The following is a 22,327-nucleotide window of genomic DNA, read 5'->3' as shown; positions in this document are numbered from 1 at the left end:
TGCCCACAGACCTTTGGGTGCAGATGTGCGCATGCGTGCTCATGCTGGGACCACTTGTTCACAGACCCATGTCCAAGCAGCCCTTTATTTTGAGGAAAAAACAACCGCAAGAAGGATCCTGGGGGAGTGCCAAGCTTCTTGTTCCTAATGCTGCCAGGAAAAGGCAGGCCAAATGCTGCTGGTGAGATTTTTAAAAGGCCAAAGAGGCAGCTGTAGGGAGGAAAGACAAAACAGAACCACAGCTGACAGGAAGAACCCTGCTAGCTCTGAGCCCCCCCTCCCCCCCTTCATCCCTCTCCCTAGTCCAAAAATCTTCCATTCACTTCTTAGGAAGTGAAAGGGCAAGAACATTGGATACTGTCCCCATGGAGCTATGGGGCGCAGTGTTCACATCATCACTTCTATAAAACAGAACCCAAACTGAGAATGCCATCCTGAAAGCACAGAGCCAGGTTGCTAATGGCCCTAGAGCAGGGGTAGTCAAACTGCGGCCCTCCAGATGTCCGTGGACTACAATTCTCAGAAGCCCCTGCCAGCGAATGCTGGCAGGGGCTTCTGGGAATTGTAGTCCATGGACATCTGGAGGGCTGCAGTTTGACTACCCCTGCCCTAGAGAAACATCCCATTGCTGTTAAAGGGACGGATTTTTTTCCCTCCAGGATTGTGAGCAGCCCTCGTGGCAGCATATTTCACACCCAAACAAAATGCCAACTCGCTAGGATTGCCAAATCTAGTTTGGGGAATTCCTGGAGACTGGGCACCGGTGGCTGGGGTGGTGCCATGGAGCGCTCCCTCCGGGGGAACTGATCTCTGTAGTCTGGAGATCAGTTTTAATTTCGAGAGAAAGACCTTGAGGTTGGTAACACATCTGTTCACAGGGCATTCTACTCAAAGTGCCAGGTGTGCAATCCAAGCTGTGCCAACACCAGCCACAATGCAGATGAAGCAACCGATCAGAGTCTTTACTTGCGTAAACTCATGGACCAATGAATTGTGCCCGTTAAGGACCAATCACGTTCTTTAGCGGCCTAGCCAAACTGTATATAAGTTTGTGTCATTCCGGTGTTCCCTGATTGGTATTTGAGCTGTGTTTTCAAAGAACGTGTGGCCTGTGTCTACTGAACCCGGACACAAGGATGGGATTGCTGTTCTAGGTGGCCTTGCCTGGAAAGCAACAGTTTGACTGAAGCCACCAGTGAAGCTACCCCTATGTATGGTGTCCTGCCTGCCCGGGAGGGCCCAATGGATCAAGCGCCCCCACTTCTAGCTCGGCTTTCTGAGGAGTCTCTGTCACAGGGAGCATCACTTTTCCACCATCCGGGGGGATCGCTCATGGGCTACGGCATCTCCTCAGAGAGACCGGGCTGAGTCTGCTGATTGCACTCAGTGCCCTCCCTCTACAAGGACTGTCCATGTTCCTCTGTCTGGAGGATCGGCTGTGTTTGGCTGGAGGGCCAACCCAGAGAGACTGGGCCCAGACAGAACAAATCTGATTCCATATCCAGCTAGGCTTTGCTCATGTGGACAATGCTGTATAGAATCAATCACACATGTTTTTTTTTCCCCATGGTCCATTTTATTTTGCCATCTGAGCAAAATTTCTTAACTTGCAGCTTTGTAAAAGAGAACTGCATTTGAATGAATTTAAGCTTCCGTTTCTTTTGACATCCCAGAACCCTGATATAACTGTACCAGTTGCAAAGTTTTTAAATCTCGCCATGAGAGATCGTGAATATATTTTGTTCTACATGATGTCTGCCTTTGCTTCTTCTGTATTACAGTGGATCCCTCTGCACTTTTCTTCCTTATACTGTATTGTGTTAAATATGCTATTAAAGGCTTTGTTGTTGTTGTTGATAGGCTGAGGCACCAACCCAGAGAGACCGGGACCACCCAGAGCTGAAATCACTCCGGAGCCTTAAGCCAGAAGGGCTGCCGATTTGTCAGAGCAATCTGCCTCCTACACCTACGGCAATCAAATCTGCAATGGCTTCTGCACCATAATTTGAGCCTTTCGAGCCTAATGACGCTGAAGACTGGGAATCATACATTGCCTGCCTGGAGTGCTATTTCAAGGCAAACAATATAGAAACAGCCAAGAAGAGGAGCATGCTACTCAACTTGACCTTCACACTACCCCAAGATCTCCTGTCACTTGTCAAGCCTAGAGAAACTGACTACAAGACCATCCTTAGCCAGCTGCAGCAACATTTCGACCCACAGCCCACTGAAATCACCCAACAGGACACCTTCTATGGTTGGAGCCAGCAAGAGGGCGAATCCATCACAGAATTCTTGGCTGCCTTGCGTCTGTCCACTTGCCACTGCAAATTCCAAAATGTCAAGATCGATTGATTAGAAGTTGTCACCGCTTGTAGCTTTACTGGCTTTTAACATTTTACTATGTGAACCACTGCGGGTTCTTAGGAAAAGAGGAGGTATATACATTGAAATAATCTTAACACAGCCTGCGGCGCCACGGGCACCACGGACTAAATAAAGCCGTAAGGGCTTAGTGGGAGGAGTTAGGGCGGGCTCTGTTCGGGATGAGGAAGGGTGCCGATTGGCCCCTTCCTCCGGCCCGGCCGATTCCTGCCCTGCTGACAAGGGAGCAACTGCGAGGCACGCAGAGTGCGGCTCGCAGTTGCTCCCTTGCCGGTGGCTTCGCGCCTCTCACCGCGTCAGGCCGCTGGCCAAGGGAGCCCCCGCCAAAGGTGTATCCAACCTTTGCTTGAAGACTTCCAGTGAGGGGGAGCTCACCACCTCCTTAGGCAACCTATTCCACTGCTGAACTACTCTGACTGTGAAAAACTTTTTCCTGATATCTAGCCTATATCGTTGTACTTGAAGTTTAAACCCATTACTGCGTGTCCTCTCCTCTGCAGCCAGCAGAAACAGCATCCTGACCTCCTCCAAGTGACAACCTTTCAAATACTTAAAGAGGGCTATCATGTCCCCTCTCAACCTCCTTTTCTCCAGGCTGAACATTCCCAAGTCCCTCAACCTATCTTCATAGGGCTTGGTCCCTTGGCCCCAGATCATCTTCGTCGCTCTCCTCTGTACCCTTTCAATTTTATCGACGTCCTTCTTGAAGTGAGGCCACCAGAACTGCACGCAGAACATGCTCAGGATTGCCTAGTCTGTGACCCATGGGATGAGTGTACCAGCGATGTTTCTTTCCTCAATGGAAGCTGACTTTTAAGTAAGCCCTCGATGAGGCTGCTGCAGCCAATGTATGGGCAGAAGAGGAGCTTGCCGGTTATCTTCGCTCGAAGCTATCCTGATTCCAAGATGGGGGCCTCTTGGTCAAGAAGAAGAACACCAAAAGTAAAAGGGCATATTTGACAAGGAAATGTCAAAATAAGAAGCTCATGTGATTCCCTGCAATCTGTGTGATGAAGTAGCAGGTTTTATGATGCAATACAAGGACCTGCTATGGGCCAAACGACATGCAGGAATGACATGACTGGAATTATTGGAGATGCTGTTTTTGCCCAAAAAGGAACTGTGGAGGGGCTGATCTGGGTCCAGGCTTTCTCAACCAGGGTTTCATGAAGCCCTCGGGTTTCTTGATGGTCCTGGAAGTTTCCTGAATGGGTGGGAGTTAATTTTTTATATTTTTTTAAAAAAATTGTTAAAACATTTATGGAATGACCATATATGATCATGCTAACCCCCCCCCCCCCGGCCAATGATGGGCCTGGAGGATGTGGAGATGGGGTCTTGGTGAGCGTGTACACAGCTATGCTTCCCAACCATGGTCTGCTCCATTGCGCTACTTCTGGACAGCCAGATTGGTACTGTGGTTAAGAGTGCAAGTTTCTAATCTGGCGAGCCGGGTTTGATTCTGCATGCAACCAGCTGGTTGACCTTGGGCTGGCCACAGCACTGATAAAGTTGTTCTGACTGAGCAGTGATATCAGGGCTCTCTCAGCCTCCCCTCCCTCACAGGGTGTCTGTTGTGGGGAGAGGAAAGGGAAAATGACTGGAAGCTGCTTTGAAAGCCAGTTTGGTGTAGTGGTTAGGAGTGCGGACTTCTACTCTGGTGAGCCGGGTTTGATTCTGCACTACCCTACATGTAGCCAGCTGGGTGACCTTGGGCTCGCCACGGCATTGAGAGAACTGCTCTGAGTGAGCAGGAATATCAGGGCTCTCTCAGCCTCACCCACTTTACAGGGCGTCTGTTGTGGGGAGAGGAAAGGGAAGGTGACTGTAAGTCAATTTTGGACTCCTTTGGGTAGAAAAAAGCGGCATATAAGAACCAACTCTTCTTCTGCTTCAGTAATACCAGGGTTCTCTTAGCCTCACCCACCTCATATGGTGTCTGTTGTGGGGAGAGGAAGGGAAGGCGATTGTAAGCTGCTTTGAGACACCTTCGGGTAGTGAAAAGCGGCATAGAAGAACCAACTCTTCTTCTTCTTTCTTGAAGCCTGAAGAATGTTTCAGAGGTTTCTCAAGGGTAACAGAGTTGAGAAGGGGGTGGGTTTAACTCTTTCCCCATCTACCATTTATCCAATTGAAACTCTCCCCGCCACCCCTGGACTGCTTTTATCTCAAGTGGGGGGGGGGACATGACTTGGTCTCAAAGCAGTCAAGGGGGCACACTTTTTCAGCTGGAAAAACGTCAAGGAAGGAAGAAGAGGTGATCCTCTGCTCCCCGCAGTGCTAGGGTTCCGAGTCAGGGCTTCACCACAGCTGTTTTGTAAAGGCAAAAGAATACCTCTGGGGCTCCAGTTACGGACCTCCAGCATCACATAAAGTTCATGGGAATATGCTTCAACATTTTGGATTCAATGCTGAGTCAGCTTCAACTGGGGAAATCAGCTATGCATTTAAAGACAAATATCCAACAGGTACAGCCTCCATCCATCCTTAAATATCCATGAGGGGGAACTACACCTTTTAAGGACCTGTTTATAACATCTCTTTTGAAGCTGCGGGTTTTTTTTAACCTTACAAAGCCCCTGCCCATCATTTTCCTCCTACAGTGCCTTTGAAGTTCTGCCCTGAAAGGGTGTCCTTAAATGACTCTGCTTTTAAAAAGCTAGGTGACAGAAGGCATGACTTTCTCATGGCTGCCTCGTGTATTGAAATCCTGCCTTTCAAAAGCACAGAAACCATGCCAAGACACACACACACACAAAAGATGTGAACTCAGCAAGGCGGGAGGTGGGGGTGGGAAGATGGCATGTCTGAGTTGCTTTTAACAAGAATGCCTGTGTATTGCCACTGCTTTCACTTTGCTCATGGAACATGGATTGACTGTGCTGGAAGTTCTCCTAGAGGACCCTTAAGACCAGGGGTAGTCAAACTGCGGCCCTCCAGATGTCCATGGACTACAATTCCCAGGAGCACCTGCCAGTGTTCGCTGGCAGGGGCTCCTGGGAATTGTAGTCCATGGACATCTGGAGGGCCGCAGTCTGACTACCCCTGCTTAAGACAGTAGCCCCTCAAGCCTCCAGTAAAGCAAGAGCTTATCGAGGCCATACATTCCCACATCTCCTTATCTCCAGATAACAGAGTAGGCAAAGCACAGCTGAGAGAAAGCAAAATCGCTATCAGCAGCAATCATCCTCCCACCATGGACTTCGGGGAAACAAAATGACTATTTGCACAGAACATCTTCCTGTAGGGCAGCCTTTCCCAACTTAAAAAATAATAATAATGCAACCTTTTGACTGCGGAGGAATCTCTGAAATGTCTTTCAGGCTTTGAGGACCCCTGGAAGTGGTGACTTGCCCCTTTGGAGAAGTGGGCACAGACGTCGGATGCGGGAGCCATCCAAGCAATCAAGGAAACATTTACCATTTCCAGTGTGGAGAAAGGGACTCGTCCTGTACAGCAACAGGGGGAGTGGGCTCTACTTATGACTAGCGATGTCAGTGGCCATCTGAACTTCTGGGAAAGGCCATGTAACTCCTGGGGAGATCTTGCATAATCCCAGGGTTCCCTGGAAACTTGGTTGGGAATTCCTGCTGTAGGATCACCACCGGACAACATTTGAGGGGCGGGGACCAGAAAAACGATGGCGCAGCATCAACAATGCTTTAGGAATTCTCCACATCTCTATGGTAAAAACCATAGAGAACTGAGAAATTCCTACAGCTTTGCTGACACTGTGGTGGTCCTCACCCAGAAGTGGCATCACAGCCCCACGTGCTGTCCCTCACATTTTGCTCCAGCCGCTCCATTACGTGAGGGCTGCAGAATGGGGGCAGGAGGTCGTCACTGGAATGGGCAACCCACTAACCTTAGTTTCCCATGATGCAACTGGACTCCCTATGAGACAGTTTTTTCCTGCTACCCTAGACCAGGTCTCCAGAGAAACAGGCAGACTAGGAATTCTGATCCTATCACAGAGTTGGGGTGCACATCGTTCCCCTACCGGACTCTACCCTTGGTGTTCCTCAGCACCGAGGCTGCAAAGCTTTGAGTCACGCCGACCAAACTGGTGCCATCCACCTCGACGATGAGGTCATTCACTTGGATCCTGCAAAAGGAAAGAGCGGAGGAAGAGCTTTTAAAAGCTGAGCGCTGGATTCACTCTTTGACATATACTATAAAGTCAAATATGTACACTATACTCAATACAAAGGCAAATGAAAGGCAAAGCAGGAAATATTTTGCGTACTACAAAGACTGAACATCAATTTTGTGCTAAGAATATTTTAGGTATATTTCCGGTTCACGTGGAAAGTTGTTGCTGGTCACACTCTCACTTATGGAAAAAGGGAATAGATTGGAAACACACAGTAATTGTTTTGGTAGCCCAATGTAGAGATTATTGCAGTAATCCAACTTGGAGGTGACCATTGCATGGTTCACTGTGACTAGATTGTTTGGGGACAAATATGGGACCAATTGTTTAATTCCATGTAGCAGTACAAATCCAAGTTTCCCTATATGGGGCACCTGAGCTTCCATTAAAAGGAGAACTCCCAAGCTTCTAACAGACTGGGGAAAGGGTCAATTGTTCCCCATTGAACAGTAGAAGGAAGTATGATATATCTGTCCATTCACTACCCAGCCACAGGACCTCCATCTTCCGTGGATTCACTTTAAATTGGCTCATAGAATCATAGAGTCGGAAGGGACCTCCAGGATCATCTAGTCCAACTCCCGCACAATGCAGGAACTAACAACTACCTGCCCATCCGCAGTGACCCCAATTTCATGCCCAAATCTCCAGAATACAGCATTGCCTGGAGGAATTTCAACTACCATCTCACAGTGGTGATCAGCAATTCCCTGAGTATGTAAGGAAGGGTCACAAGAGACAAACACTGGCACATCCCTTCCTGCCCACCCACTCACAATCTGCCTAAGTTCAGAAAATCATATTTTCTGTCAGATGACTCTCTAGTTTCTGCTTTAAAACTTCTAAAAAAGGAGAACTCACCACCTCCCAAGGAAGCCTGTTCCACTGAGGAACTGCTCTAACTGTGAGGAACTTCTTCCTGATGTTTAGAAGGAATTTCTTTTGAATTAATTTCATCCCATTCATTCTGGTCTGTCCCTCTGGGGCAAGAGAGAACAACTCTGCTCCATCCTCTATGTGACAGCCCTTCAGGTACTTGAAGATGGTTATCATATCACCTCTAAGTCGTCTTCTCTCCAGGCTAAACAGACCAAGCTCCCCCAACCTTTCTTCATACATCTTGGTCTCCAAACCCCTCACCATCTTAGCTGCCCTTCTCTGGACATGCTCCAATTTGTCTACATCCCTCTTCAATTGTGGTGCCCAAAACTGAACACAGCACTCCAAGTGAGGCTGAACCAGAGCAGAGTAAAGCAGAAACATTACCTTGATCTGGACTAGGATGGGGCACTTTGGCTGCCAAAGCAGCCGTTCCAGCCCAAAGTAGGCAGTGCCACAGCCTGGGGCGGGGGGCGCAGATGCGCCAGTTGGTGTGTGGGTGCCAACTGGCGCGTTGGTGCCAGCACCACCCCCCCACCTGTGCCGTGGCATTGCCTGCTTTGGGCTGGAACGGCTGCTTCGGCGGCCAAAGCACCCGACTATCTGGACACTATACTTCTTTTAATACAGCCCAAAATCCCATTTGCCTTTTTAGCTACTGAGTCACACTGATGACTCATTTTCAGTGTCTGGGCTACTAAGACCACCAGATCCTTACTACTGCCAAGAGGAGCCTTGCCCATCCTATAATGATGCATATGATTTTTCCTAACTTTACACTGATCACTATTGAAATTCATTTCAGCCCAGTTTTCTAGCCTGTCAGGATCATCCTGTATCCTGATTCTGTCTTATGGTGTGTTTGCTGCCCCTCCCAGTTTAGTGTCATCTGCAAATATAATAAGTACCCCCTCTATTCCTTCATCCAAACAATTTATAAATATGTTGAACAATACAGGGCCCAGGAGAGATCCCTGAGGCACTCCACTTGTCACTCCTCTCCAAGAAGACGATTAACCATTTTCAAGCACCCTTTGGGTGTGTTCGGTCAACCAGTTTTCGATCGATCCACCTAACAGTAATAGGATCCATACCGCACTTTACCAACTTGTCAATAAGAATATCATGTGGAACCTTATCATAAGCATGACGGAAATCAAGGTAAACTATGCCCACAGCATTCCCCTGATCTGCCACATTCTCCAAACAGATTGGCCAGTTGTGATGGAGCCAAGTTCGGACGGCCATCCATCAACAGATACAACTGGGTGTGAGCATACTGATGATATCCCAGTTTGAAACTCTGAACCAGTTGAGCGAGGGGATGCATACAGGTGTTAAAAAGAATTGGGGAGAATATCGCCCCGTGGGACTCTGCACATGCAATTACTTCCTCCCCCACTCTCTGCCCCCTGTTACAAGGGAATGAGCCATTGCAAGGCTAAATCCCTAATCTCTGCCATAGCGAGGCAGTGGAGCAATAGCTCCTGATCAACCATGTTGAATGCTGCTGAAAGATCGAGTAGGATCATCAGTGCCAACCCACCTCAGTCGAGGTGTCTTTGGAGCTCATCTGTGAGGGCGACCAGCACTGTCTCCCTCCCTGGCCAGGTTGGAAGCCTGAATTAAAATGGATCAAGGATGGATGTATCCTCCAGAAATGAACTGAGTTTTTCAGCTACTTCTTTCTCATTAACCTTTCCCAGGTACACAAATTGGAAAACCAGATCAGAAGGATCAAGAAATGGTTTCTTTAAGAGTGGTTTCACCACTGCTTCTCTTAAATCCTTTAGCAAGGTCCTTGTTGAAAGAGACAGATGAATTGTCTCCCACAGGGAATTCTATATTTTCTCAATACTGACCATCAACAACCATTTATTTATTTATTATATATTTATATACCGCCCTCCCCTGAGGCTCAGGACGGTTTACATAATACGTACATAAAACATGAGATACACAAGTCAAGGGAGCAAGTGGTGGGCTTCACAGCTCACATCAGTCTATCCACAGTGTCCTGAGAGAGCTGGTTCTTCAAGGTGGACTCTAGAGATGGCCAAGGGGGCTCCGGTTCCTTCCCTGCATCAAACATAGCTAGGAGGTCCTGGCATAGTGGTAAGATCTTATCCGCAAAAAAGCACACAAAAATATCTCCGCTAAGGGCCAAGTTTCTACTCTGACTGCCCTCAGACAGGGATGTTAAAAGACCAAATAACATGAAACACATTGTGCTGGATGAGAGCTAGTGGATGTGATGGAAGCTGAGAAATAATCCTTTCTCGCAGCTTTCACCACCCTCTCATAGGATTTAACAAAAAAACCTTTAAGACATTCTCATCACTAGTCCCTGAGTTCATTGCCAACATTGCTCAAGCCGTCTTAGCTCTCGCTTTCCCCTCCTTAGCTCCCTAATATACTAGGAAGCTGGGGAGAGGCAGCAAGAGCATCGAGGAATGATCATATTGGAGAGCTGGGAATTCCAGCTCTCTTCCAGCCCATCCAGCAAACAGCCAGGAGGGCTCAGGGTTCCACGGAGCATTCAGGAATGCTGTCGGCTCCATTAGTCTCCATGGGCAAGCATAAATGAAATCATCAACCCAAATGGGATGGAGATGGGATATTCAACCAGGCCTTCAGGGAAAAATGGTCCAGATCATGGTCCAGAAAAATAGTACTTGTATGGTGGTGTGACCATAGTCAAGACACCTCAGTGTAAAAGAAACCCTGTCCCATTGCATGCTACTAGGTGGTAGGTCTCTGTCATCCCTCAGACCTTTCTTCTCATGGAGGCCCCTGCTTTATATTTCTCTGGTGTCCCTGGTACTGGGCAGGGAGCCATGATGGTTGCCAGGACAGCCAGCAGCAGCCCTGCTAAAATTTAGTACAAGGCTAACTTCTACCATCACCCGTTTCTTTTTGGAAGTATGAACTCCAAGAAAATACACAAAGAACACTAGGGTGTTCAAGCCAAGAGATGAAGCTGGCTCACAATAAATTAGATTTCTTAATATAACATTTGTGTGCTATTTATCCCCATTTACACACCACCATATTGCCTAATCTCGCATCTGATAAAATCATTATAGAACACAAAACTCTTAACAGCCAGAGTGAGACTTAGATCTTGGGAACCAGTTCAAACTGCCCCTCTGCTAAGGAAGTTCACCGGAAGGAAGAACCCCCCCCTGCACACACACACACGCACACACGCACACACACACACACACACACACTGGAGTGGTTAGAAAACACACCCGAAAGAGAAAGCAGCTATGGGATCCTCTTATCTCTCTGAAAAAAGAGGCCAAGTCCCTCTAGTAATCCCCCTTATCAATTCCTAGAGAAAATTAGCCACTCAAGGCAGTCACTGGTTCTTCCCTCAAACCAATGATGACAATCCAGGTAGACTCAATTTGCCTCAGGACCATACAGGGAAGAAAGGGAGGTTTAACTCTGGGTTGCCAACCTCCAGGCAAAGGCCTGGAGATCATCAGGAATGACAACTGATCTCCAGGAAGCAGTTCCTCTGGCTAAAACAGCTGGAAGAAAGAAAGAAAGAAAGAAAGAAAGAAAGAAAGAAAGAAAGAAAGAAAGAAAGAAAGAAAGAAAGAAAGAAAGAAAGAAAGAAAGAAAGAAAGAGAGGGAGGGAGGGAGGGAGGGAGGGAGGGAGGGAGGGAAGGAGGCTGACAGAAAAAAGAAAGGAAGGGCACAAGACACAAGGAAGAAAGAGAGAAAGGGAGGGGGGAGGGAGGAAGGGAGAAAGAAGGCTAGAAGGGCGTTAAAGAGGGAAGAAGAAAAAAGGAAGGAAGGAAAGGGGATGAAGGAAGTAAACTAGAAAGAAAGGAATTCTGGCATGCCACAAATAGGACTCTGCAAGCCACCCCACGCACCATAGGGCTGGCAGGCGGTCATTTTAAGGCCTTTTGCAGTGCTCTGAACTCAGGTGGGCCAGGGAGAGGCTTCCAAAGGCCATCCCAGGCCACGCCTTTTGGTGGACTTCCTCAGACCTGTCCTCACTCCTATTATCTCAGGCTGGCGGGCAGCTGTACAGGTTGCGCTGGGCTCCCTGGGACTAATCTGCAGCCCGAGTCTGTTCTCCATTCGCAGTCACCCTGCTTTCTGCCCGGCTTACCTTTCTACCTTTCTTATGGCTGGAAGGGGGAGGAGGCAGCTGGGGGAGGGCAGACCTGCCGTTGCCCCTCCATGGTTGAGTGGATGCTCCTTATTGGGGGCCTATGCCATGGAGGGACAATCAGGTAGGGCACGAGTCATCTCTCACACACTTTGGCTTTTATTTTGGTTAAAGATTGGTTAAAGATAAAGATAACACTGTTGGATATGCAGCACTTACAACCCCCCGAAAGCATTGAGATTTTCACAGCCCCCACTCAGGGATCCCAGGCCAGAAAGAGGTGAAGTTAGTCTCAACCAGGGCCTGGGCATTTTTGGCTCGGGCACCAGCCTGGTGGAATGAGCTTGCAGGAGAGATCAGGGCCCTGCAGGACTTAAAACAGTTCTGCAGAGCCTGCAAGACAGAGCTATTCCACGGGGCTTATGGTCAGGGCCAAAAATACTACCCACCATGGCCTCACCACGAGGGGAGGATGGAGAAGAGGTGGAAGATCTGCTCCTGCCAATCCTCCCCCATCTGGGACTCAGTTGAGGGCAGGACTGGCAGAAATTGGAATGCTTTAATGGGAATTGTAGTCCATGGACATCTGGAGGGCCGCAGTTTGACTACCCCTGCTTTAATGTTTTAATCTTGTATATGTTTTACGGTTGTAGCCCAGCCTGAGCACTAGAAGGGCGGGATATAAATTTTAAAATGTCATTAATATTACTACTATACTACTCAATATGAGTTCCTAAAAATAGAAAAAAATTAACAGCTGATGGCATTTTCTACCGGCCAGAGTGGCCAGGGATTCTGTTGTTTTTTCGTGTGGGGTGGGCGCGGGGGGAGCATCACTGGGTGAGTGGGCAAGTACTTGTGAATTTCCTGCATTGTACAGGAGGTTGGACTAGATGACCTGGAGGTACACCCTCTTGATTCTATGACAATCACCTTCAGAAACTTAACCCACATGTACCTCTTGTTTACAGGCATGTTGAGTCCATGCATGGACACAAGGACCCAGCTTCCTTGAACTAGGCCTGTTCTTTCCCTGCACAGCCCCAAGACAAACTGGGGCTACGCAAGCCCACAACCTATATTTTAGATCAGGGGTAGTCAAACTGCGGCCCTCCAGATGTCTGTGGACTACAATGCCATGCATTCGCTGGCAGGGGCTCCTGGGAATTGTAGTCCACAGACATCTGGAGGGCCGCAGTTTGACTACCCCTGTTTTAGATGGACAGAGACCTATCTGTTTCCCCATTTGTTTTCATGCCACAGGTAAGGAAGGCCCACAGAAGGTATGATGGTCTTGGGCAGAGGGCTCCTGCAGACCTGGAAACAGAACTAACGGGCAAGATGACACCGGTGGTAAAAGGTGTGAGTACATTCTGTGAAGGACAGTTGAACATCATCATTAATAATACAATTCTTCTGATAAAACTTTGACGTTAACTGGGCTAACCTGCCATCTCGGTGAGCTGCTCCTCCTTCTGTCACTGTCTTGACAAAGATGCCAAGCTTTTCGACGCCCATGTCAGCCCCGGCCCCCATCCCGATGATGCTGATCCCAAGTCCTTCTGAATCTGTGCACAAGAGATGGGGGGGGGGAGCACAGCTCGTTAACATACAAAGCATCGGGTCTGAAGCTTTCTGGAGTCCACTGGGGAGCTGGAAATGGATTTTTGCCTTTGGAATCCGGAGCTGGGTGTCGGGGAATCCATGGGTGAATTGAAGAAATCTCTTTGTGATTCTCAGGAGGGAAAGTACATCCCCATCTTCCAGTCCCAGGGGACAAAAAGAAAGCACATAAGAGCTGGTGGGTGGGAAGAGGAACACTTAGACTGGGGTGAAAAACAGAGGACAGATGGCAGGAAAATGACTGGTGTGTGGCTGTGTGGGCACTTAATGTGGAAATGGAAAGGACTGCCTGTGTTTGAAGAAGAGAAGCCAAGGGAATGGAAGGGTGCTTAAGACAGGCAGGAGTCTAAAGCATGGGTAGTCAAACTGCGGCCCTCCAGATGTCCATGACAGGGGCTCATGGGAATTGTAGTCCATGGACATCTGGAGAGCTGCAGTTTGACTACCCCTGGTCTAAAGGAAGAAAAGATAATTCAGAGGAGATTAGGGTTAGCAGACCTTGTTTGGATCTCCTGAGGTAACAGAGCAATCCTAGAAACACTTTACTTGCATCAGCCCCACAGGACAGACCTGAGTACGATTCTGAGTTACATCTGCTTATGACTGCTCTCCAAGGCTCCGATTCCTTAAACCCCATCTTGGAAGAATGCCCCATTGACCACAAAGGAATTTCCAAGACAGAAGGAAACCCAAAAGGGGTACAGTGCTACAAAAAAAACCAAAAAGCAACTAATCCAACCAACATGTAGTTAGGACCCAAAAGGTTAGGGGCCCGCAAAATATAAATAATCAAATTATATTAACATTTATTGTGCACAAAAATGTTATTTAAATATAGACAAAGCCCATAGGTTAATCATTGAAACACCTACCACGTTTCAACCGCAAAGTAAGTCTTCCTCAGAGATCTAAATCTGAACACACACGTAATGAAACCTGTGGTCCTCCAGATGTTCATGGACTACAATTCCCATCAGCCCCTGCCAGCGTTTGCTTGCAGGGGCTCGTGGGAATTGTAGTCCATGAACATCTGGAGGACCATAGGTTGACTACCCCTGAAGTAGAGAATGAAGATAGCAGCCAGTGAGATAAAAAATATTTTTCATTCCTTCCTTCAGAACCGGACCCAGAGGGTGGCTTTACCTGTTGGTGATTCCTGGCCTCTGAAAAGTTCGCCTGGCCTTGACCAGGGCCTGGGCTTTTTCGGTCCTGGCCCCAACTTGGTGGAATGAGCTCCCAGAGGAGCTGCGGGCCCTGTGGGAACTTCCGGTGTTCTGCAGGGCCTGCAAGACGGAGCTCTTCTGCCTGGTCTATGGTTGAAGCTGGGGCTTGGAAGATCAGATGGGACCCCAGAAGAGATCTCCACCAGGCTGACCATCGCCACTATGGTACACCGAGAGGCAGCCTTAGTTGGTGACTGTTTTGCCTCCAGGCCATTTCTAACATAGTTTTATATTGTATGTTTTGTGTGGGGGTTTTTCTCTTGTAACCTGCCATGAGATGGCTTGCTGGGAGCGGCGGGAAATAAATCAAACAAACAAATAATAATAGTAATAATAATATGCACAGGAGCTACTGACACATCCCAGAACTTTTTAGCAGCTCTGGAGAAGGAGATTATATTCCTGATAAATGGACATCTTCTATCAGTTCCATTTTAATCCATCTTGTTAGTCATAAAAAATAAATTGAAAAATATTTTTTATCTCAGTTCTAGCATTGTATGGTGTCTATTATGCTACTTCAGTTATTAGCCTATGGGCTTTATGTTTTAACATTTTAACTTTATGACCTCCAAGTCAGACCTGCTTAGGATTGCTCTGCAATTTAGGTGACGGATATTCCAAGGGGGGGGAAGGCAGCATGGTACAGATCGATCTCATGCGATCCAGGAAGCTAAGCAGGGTCAGCACTGGGATGAGAGACCACCAAAGAAGGCTCTGCAGAGGAAGCCTCTGGCTTGGGTCACTATAAGTTGGTTATGACTTGACTGCATTTATGTACATGTGAGATCACAGAGAACTTGCTGTCAATCAGGGATTCTGGGTTTTAATGCTGCTTGTGCAGTGAAAAGTAGACAGTCCAGGAAAGACACTTTTCTTCCCCGCAGTCCTGTATCAGCAGTGGGGCAGGGGGATAATAATATGACCTATCTTGCAGACTACTGCAGCATAATAGATCGAGCATCCTAAAGCACTAATGTCAGCCCCCCTGCTTTAATCAAACTGATTACATTTTGCAATCTCTCTCTGCATCCTGACTCCTTCCTTTGAGACACCCCTCCCACCTTTAGGCTGGGATATAAGGACTCCGGGATCACCTTTCCTACTTTTATCTGAAAAGGGGAGTTTTGGCTCTTGCAGGCTTAAACCATAGAAATCCTGTTGGTCTCTAAGGTGCGACTGGACCTGAATCTAGCATCAACAAATCACCCACTAGCCAACTGTTCACTTTGATGGGGCAGGATTAGAATTCATGGTGGATCCAGCCTACTTATTTTATGTAGTACATCTTTACAGGGTTCTTATGTAGACTTCCTGGATAGAAACTGTGATACTAGCAAAGTTGCGAGAAAGGGCTAAGCTGCTTTTCCAAACACACTGGCAGACTCTCCTAGATCTCCTAGCATAACTCACTGTTTGGGCTTTACCTGCAGTACTCGTGTACAGATTGCCAGCTGGGTGTAGTGGCTAATGGAGAACTGGGCTTGATACCCCTCTCCCCCATATGCAGCCAGCTAGGTGATTTTGGGTCAGTCACAGTTCTTTTAGAGCTCTCTGTTGTGGAGAGGGGAAAGATGGGCGATTGTAAAACGCTTGGGTAGTAAAAAGCAGGGTACAAAATGCCAGCTCCGTCCTCTAATCATGAGCATGACTGTATAAACTGTGAGGAACAAGGGCTTATAGTGCATTTGTCAAACTGAAATAACAGTTTTCATTTGTGCCATTCCCTCCAACCCAAATCTTGCAATTTCCCAGGGGAAAGACGTGCCGATTACCTTTTTCAAGCTCCACAGGAAAGAGATCTAGCCGTTCCACTCGCTTTTCTAGCTCATACTCTGCCGAGGCCGCCATGGGGTCGACATCTTCATTCCGCCGGTCGTATTCCTCGTTGGAGTAAGTGCTGAAAACCTGGAGGAAACAAGTATAGCCTGGTCACCGTTTGGCAGGTGTTGCTAACTCTCCGGTGAGATTGCTGTGATGTGTTTTACCTGATGCTGCCTTGACGGTTCAGTCTGAAGCATCGAGACTCACAACGGGCATAAAGGATGGAAAAGACGTTTTCATCAGCAGGACAGCATTTAGCAGGGGTAGTCAAACTGCGGCCCTCCAGATGTCCATGGACTACAATTCCCATGAGCCCCTGCCAGCATTCACTGGCAGGGGCTCATGGGAATTGTAGTCCATGGACATCTGGAGGGCCGCAGTTTGACTACCCCTGAGCCTGACTATTTATATAAAACTGGGGGCAGCCCAGAGTCTTTTCCAGAAAGGGCAGGGAAGCGTGGGCTAACCAGCTTTGGCGTGGTGACTGATGGCACAAAGGCACGGTGGTGAGACCCAGCAACGTAACGGAATGTGAACAGCTATGCCCCTTCCATGGGTGTGGAGGCAAGACGGCCACATCTGAATTCTTGGAAGCAATCCAGGCCACATATATTTCCCAGCATGTGGCAAGTCCCAAACTCGCCACATGTGCGCAGTGTATTCAGATTATCTGTCGTCTTGCTATGAGGCACAGCATGAGGAGTCAGTGCCAGTTACCACAGCAACCTGGCCATGCGCATCCATCCTGAGTGTTATAATCAGAGTTTCTCCTCGGGCACAGCGGCCTCCCCACTACCCTTACTAAAGCCTTGACCTTTTTTCTATGAAGCAGCTATAGCAGAATGTGATTGTTTTCTGTCTGACCTGATTGTGGTAATTTGAAGAATCTTATCAAGATGTGGCAAGATGGCTGCCACTCCAGACACATTTCCCTCCGACTTTGGACCAAGTCATTTAATAACAATTTGGAGTGTGTGTGTGTGTGAGACAGAGAGAGACTGTTCAAAAAGCACAAGGCCTTACCCAAAGTGTCAGCCATTGATTTTTCACAAGCCTACACTGAATGGCCAAGTCTCCGGTTACTGGAAAAGCCTCATGTAATCATGAATAAGAGAGAAGGTATCTCCTTTTTGCTTAATGACCAAGTTGTAATTACCGCACAGAACTAATGGCTTCACCTCTCCTCAGCATTTCCTCTGCATGCACGGCCAGCTTTGACTGCTGGCAATTCAGGCTGTCAAGTGGGTGAAGACTCAATTTACTGGTGAAAAGTTATAAATGAACGCAAGATAGATTCTCACGCTCACAAGTGTTGTATATAGGCATGTGCATATTCGGCCCGGAAACATCCGAATCGGCCGAATCGGGGAGCCTAAAACGGTCCGAAATGGACCGTCCTCCATCTTTAAAAGGCCGAATCCATGAGATTCTGATCGATTAGCCAGCCATTTGCAGCCTCATGGCTGCTGCAGCGTCCTGGCGGGCTTTTTTTTTAATTTTATTTTCGGTGCCAAAAATGGCCGCTGGGGGGGAAGGGGTGTAAGTTGCACCCCTGAAACTTCTTGGGGAGCTCAGGGAGGGTCTTCCCTGAGTCCCCTGCAAGTTTCAAGAAGATTGGACGAAGGGGTCCAATTCTAGGGGCTCCCAAATAGGGTACTCCTATCCGCTCCATTGGATAGAATGGCGGTTCGGAAATCTCTGGTTTTAACTTGATTTCCCATAGACTTCTATGGGAAAAGGTCTTTGGGAGTCTCTACGATGGAACCCCGGGTGCAATGCTCCTGAAACTTGTAGGGGACTTAGGGAAGACCCTCCCTGAGCTCCCCTGCAAGTTGCAAGAAGATTTGACCAAGGGGACAGCTCCCAAAGAGGCTGACACCATTCCCCATAGACTTTAAAGGTGGGAATAATTAATTTCAGCAGGTTAATTGCCAATTTCCTGGCTAATTTCCTGCTGAAATTAATTTTTTTCCACCTTTAAAGGCTATGGGGAATGGTGTCAGCTTCCTTGGGAGCCCCTAGGATGGGACCCCTTGGTCCAATCTTCTTGAAACTTGCAGGGGAGCTCAGGGAGGGTCAGTTCGAATCATCCCGATTCGGATCCGAAACGGTCTGAATCGGGGGCCCCTTGCACATGCCTAGTTGTATATTGTAAGTCTGCATGCACAAGGATCTGGGAGGGAAAGGATTGAGAGAATTCTCCCATTGGGGTACAGTTGGCAGTTGTCTCCACCCTCTCATCAGTTAGGTGTTGAGCATCTTCCTCTCTCTCCTACCTGGGCATGGAGCTGTAGCAAGTTAACTTTTTTGAAGTTCAGACTAAGTTCAGTATGCCTATATTTAATTGTTATTAACTGTGTTTCTCTTTTGTAAGTAAAATTTCTTTCTCTAGTTACTACTGGAGTCAGAGCATCTTTGTCATTTGTTTGAACAACATTTCCCCTTAACTGGGTAATGTGGAAGACCAGGGATACTGTGTAAGGCTTCTGTGCTTCCAAGGCAAACGATTTAAATTTTTTGCATCTAACCCTATAAAGGTTTAGTGCTTCACTTCACAGCTAGAAGCCCGAGACAAAACAGAGGGCCACATGTATCGTACTCTCTGTGTACGTCACCCATGTTGATGCTCAGCCTCAGTTTGTTGTGGGAGAAATTAGGTGAATTCTTCATGGACTCAGGATAAGCTTTCTGTGACTTGTGGGTCTCAAGCACGATACCTGAGGATGTCTAAACAACCACATTGGTCAGGTAGACACATCTGTAGAAATTCATTCCTCCTGCGTCATGAAATCGACCTGGTGCCTATGCTATTATGCTATCGTGCCTATGCCTTCATCATTTATCAAGAGATAAATAAAAAAGTTTATTTACTTCAATCATACTCTGCCTCCCCCCTCCCCCCGGTAAGGATACAAAGTGGCTTACATCATTATTCACCTCCTGTGTTTTATCCTTAGGGCTGATCCTGCATTGAGCAGTGGGTTGGACTAGATGGCCTGTATGGCCCCTTCCAACTCTATGATTCTAGGATTCTATGATTCTATCCTCACAACAACCCTGTGAGGTCGGTTAGAACGAGCAGGTATGACTGGCTTGAGGTCACCCAGCAAGTTCCTATGGCAGAGCAGGGAGTCTGGGTCTCCCAGATCCTAGTGAACCTCTATACCAGGGGTAGACAACCTGTAGTCCTCCAGATGTTCATGGACTACAATTCCCATGAGCCCCTGCCATGGACATCTGGAGGACCACAGGTTGACTACCCCTGCTCTACCACAAAGGCTGAGGGAGAGAGGAACTGTCTGAAGTCAATCAAACAAGCTTTTTTGAGAGTCAGCATGATGTAGTAGGCAAGAATGGCAGACTCTAATCTGGAGAACCAGCCTCGATTCCCCCATCCTCCAAACTAAGCCTGCTGAGTGACCTTGAGCTAGTCATGGCTCTCTCAGAGCTCTCTGCCACCATGCCACCTAGGCTCTTTCACTTGTCTTTTGTTCTTCTCCCTTTCCTCACAGACCTTTTCACTCTACACCTTTCTTTGCTGGCACAGGTGGCTGCCAAGCCCCCACCTTGGTAACCAACTACACACAGCCAGGGTGGTGTAGCGTTTAGAATGTACGACTAGGATCTGGGAGACGTAGGTTCAAATCCACCCTTGCTACAGAAGCTTGCTGGGCGTCCTTGGGCCAGTCCCAAACTCTCAGTCTTTCCCACTCTTTTTTAACCTTTTGATTGTAGAGCAGTGGTTCTCAACCCTGGGGTCACGACCCCATTTGGGGTCGCTAGGCCCCTTCCCCGGGATTGCCAGGTTGCCCGATGCCGTGGCAGTGGTGGAAGGTGGCTGCAGGTGGCAGAGTGTGGAGGCGGGCAGCGATGGGAGCCAGCAGAGGTAGGCAGAGGTGGTGGAGCCATGGCAATGGTTGTTTCCACGCTACCTCAATTGTTATGCGTGCGCACATGTGCATGCCACCCGCGCACGCACGTGCACGCTGCCGCCAAAGTTGGTGTCGCGGCAAAGAAAAGGTTGAAAACCGCTGCTGTAGAGGTACTGCTGAAATATTTGTCAGACTTCAAGGTATGAGGAAGGGATGTCAGGTGGCTGTGCCTCCCTGCCATGCCCCTAAGAAATGAGAGGAGCCTTAGCCAGCAAAGGCTTAAATGGCCAGGCCCCTTCGCTCCCCCCCCCCAGGCCCATCATTAGCCACTTTAGGAAGGAGTGAGTCAACCTGCCCAAACAAGGCAGGCACAGGGTGGGAAGGCTCTGCCCAGCCACCATTTTGAAAACTCAGTTTTTGTGGCACCATATGGTCTTGCGGTTTGGAAACTCTGGTCTATCTTATTGTTGCTGCGAGGATAAAGTAGACACAAGAAGAACAGTGGAAGCTGTTTTGAGTCCCCAATGGGGAGAAAAGTGGGGTATAAATATCTAAATATCTAAATCAACCCTATTTGGAACGATGCAGATTTTCCTTCCTTAAAAGCAAATTCACTCCATTAGCATTTCCTTCTGTGTTCCTCTTCCATCTCCTCCTAGATCCAACCCCCAACCTCCTCGTCTTACTCTCTCCTTCCTTCTCTCTCTCTTTCCATCCCCTGTTCTTGTGATCCAGGAAAGCTTACCTCTCTTGACTCTGCCTTTTGCCCCCTTCCAAGTCCGGATTTATCCACCACCCCCATCTGTACCCATCCCCTGTAGAGAGAATCACTCCCACCCGTCTCCAACATCCTGCCATCTACCCCCCCCCCCCCAACCCCGCTCTGTTCAGCATCCACAGAAGCAGGCACTAAGCTCTTACGCCCCCACCCTCCATCTTTCACACTCACTCTATCCTGTAATCGAGCCGCTCAGCCTGTCACTGCCGGAGAAACAAAGCATGAAAATGCCTCCCCCCCAAAAAAAACTCCTGACAACTCTAATTAAACTGCCTGTGCCCTGCCCTAACAAGGCGTCTTGGCACCACCTGGGAGGCCTGGCAAAGGAACAGGGGTACTGGTCCCCCCACATGTTCGCTTCTAACTAAGCCACTAGAAATACGGAAGGCACAAAGGAGGAAGCTCACTCTGCACACACACTTTCTTTATGGGTTTTTGTGAGTGGGAAAAAAATGGAAGTTTGGGATAATTATGCACTTTCCCCTCCAGCATTTATTTATTTATTTATTTGAGTTTCAGCACCAAAGCCTGGATATGTCCGTTGGACCCAGAAACAATCCCCCAATAATTATACACTGCCCTGACATGATCGTGCAGCTAGAATAAAAGAAGGCAGCGCTAGATAGATAAATATGTATAATTCCCCTCTCCACACAAACACACACGCATACACACGCAGACGCGCGCATGCCTACCCTCCATCCCAGCCCACAGGAGCATCACGCACTCAAAACAAAAAAAGGGGAGGATGACAGAAAGGACACTACAGAGGGGGACTTTCCCCACTTCCGCATGGCCCAGCCCCAACATACACCCTGTTGGATCCCGTGACAAAAAAGGGAACACGGATTTCTCCACATTCCCTTGCTCTGGCACAACTGAGGGGGCAAGTCGGGACAGGCCTGGGACCCCGCCAGAAGGGGCCCAATTCCATGCGGCACCAGTGTAAAAAGACACACGCAAACAAGCAGTGATCTGAGATGATTCAGCCGTGAGGAAGAGGTCCAGGTCCCCCACAAGAGATTTGCTACTAGAGAATTGTATCTTACTCTGGAATGTATTTCTATTGCTTTGGGGAACTGGTTGCTGAGGAAGTCCATCAAAAATTCAATTCAACGAGTATAGTTTTCAGCCTTTGTTCTAGATAACCAGTTACACTAATCACAGTTTACTCAGAAGCCCTAACTCAATATTTTGTTCCTTGGTTTGATCATCCTACCACTGACGGGTCATCTGTTTGTTTCACCATCTGGAGGTTGGCAGCCCTGTCTTTAATGGGTGAATTAAACATTGTTTGATTTTATGGTTTGTCATCCGATTGCCAGGATTTTATGTGCAAATGTGTTTCACACCAGTTCCCCCCCCCCCCCCCCACTCAACATAAAGAAACAAGTCCGGCATTTCCACTTGACACTGTAAACAGGTACGAGCAGGTTTATCTTCTCAGCTTCAAATTTA

At 48.1% G+C, this 22,327-nt stretch overlaps 1 protein-coding gene across 1 annotated transcript in view; it reads right to left on the bottom strand.

The window, feature by feature from the left end:
- The window catches only part of PPP1R9B (protein phosphatase 1 regulatory subunit 9B), a 91,590-nt gene that overhangs the window by 26,163 nt on the left and 43,100 nt on the right, over positions 1-22,327 (bottom strand). Inside the window, exons 2-4 of the mRNA XM_077314119.1 lie at positions 16,171-16,303; positions 12,997-13,117; positions 6,386-6,490 (exon numbers count right to left, since the gene is read on the bottom strand). Of these exons, the coding sequence (XP_077170234.1) occupies positions 6,386-6,490; positions 12,997-13,117; positions 16,171-16,303 (359 nt within the window). The remainder of the gene's footprint in view (positions 1-6,385; positions 6,491-12,996; positions 13,118-16,170; positions 16,304-22,327) is intronic.

Source organism: Paroedura picta, chromosome 16 (genome assembly GCF_049243985.1).
Source record: "Paroedura picta isolate Pp20150507F chromosome 16, Ppicta_v3.0, whole genome shotgun sequence".
Classification (NCBI taxonomy): Eukaryota; Metazoa; Chordata; class Lepidosauria; order Squamata; family Gekkonidae; genus Paroedura; species Paroedura picta.
This window is presented reverse-complemented; position numbering and strand designations above follow the sequence as displayed.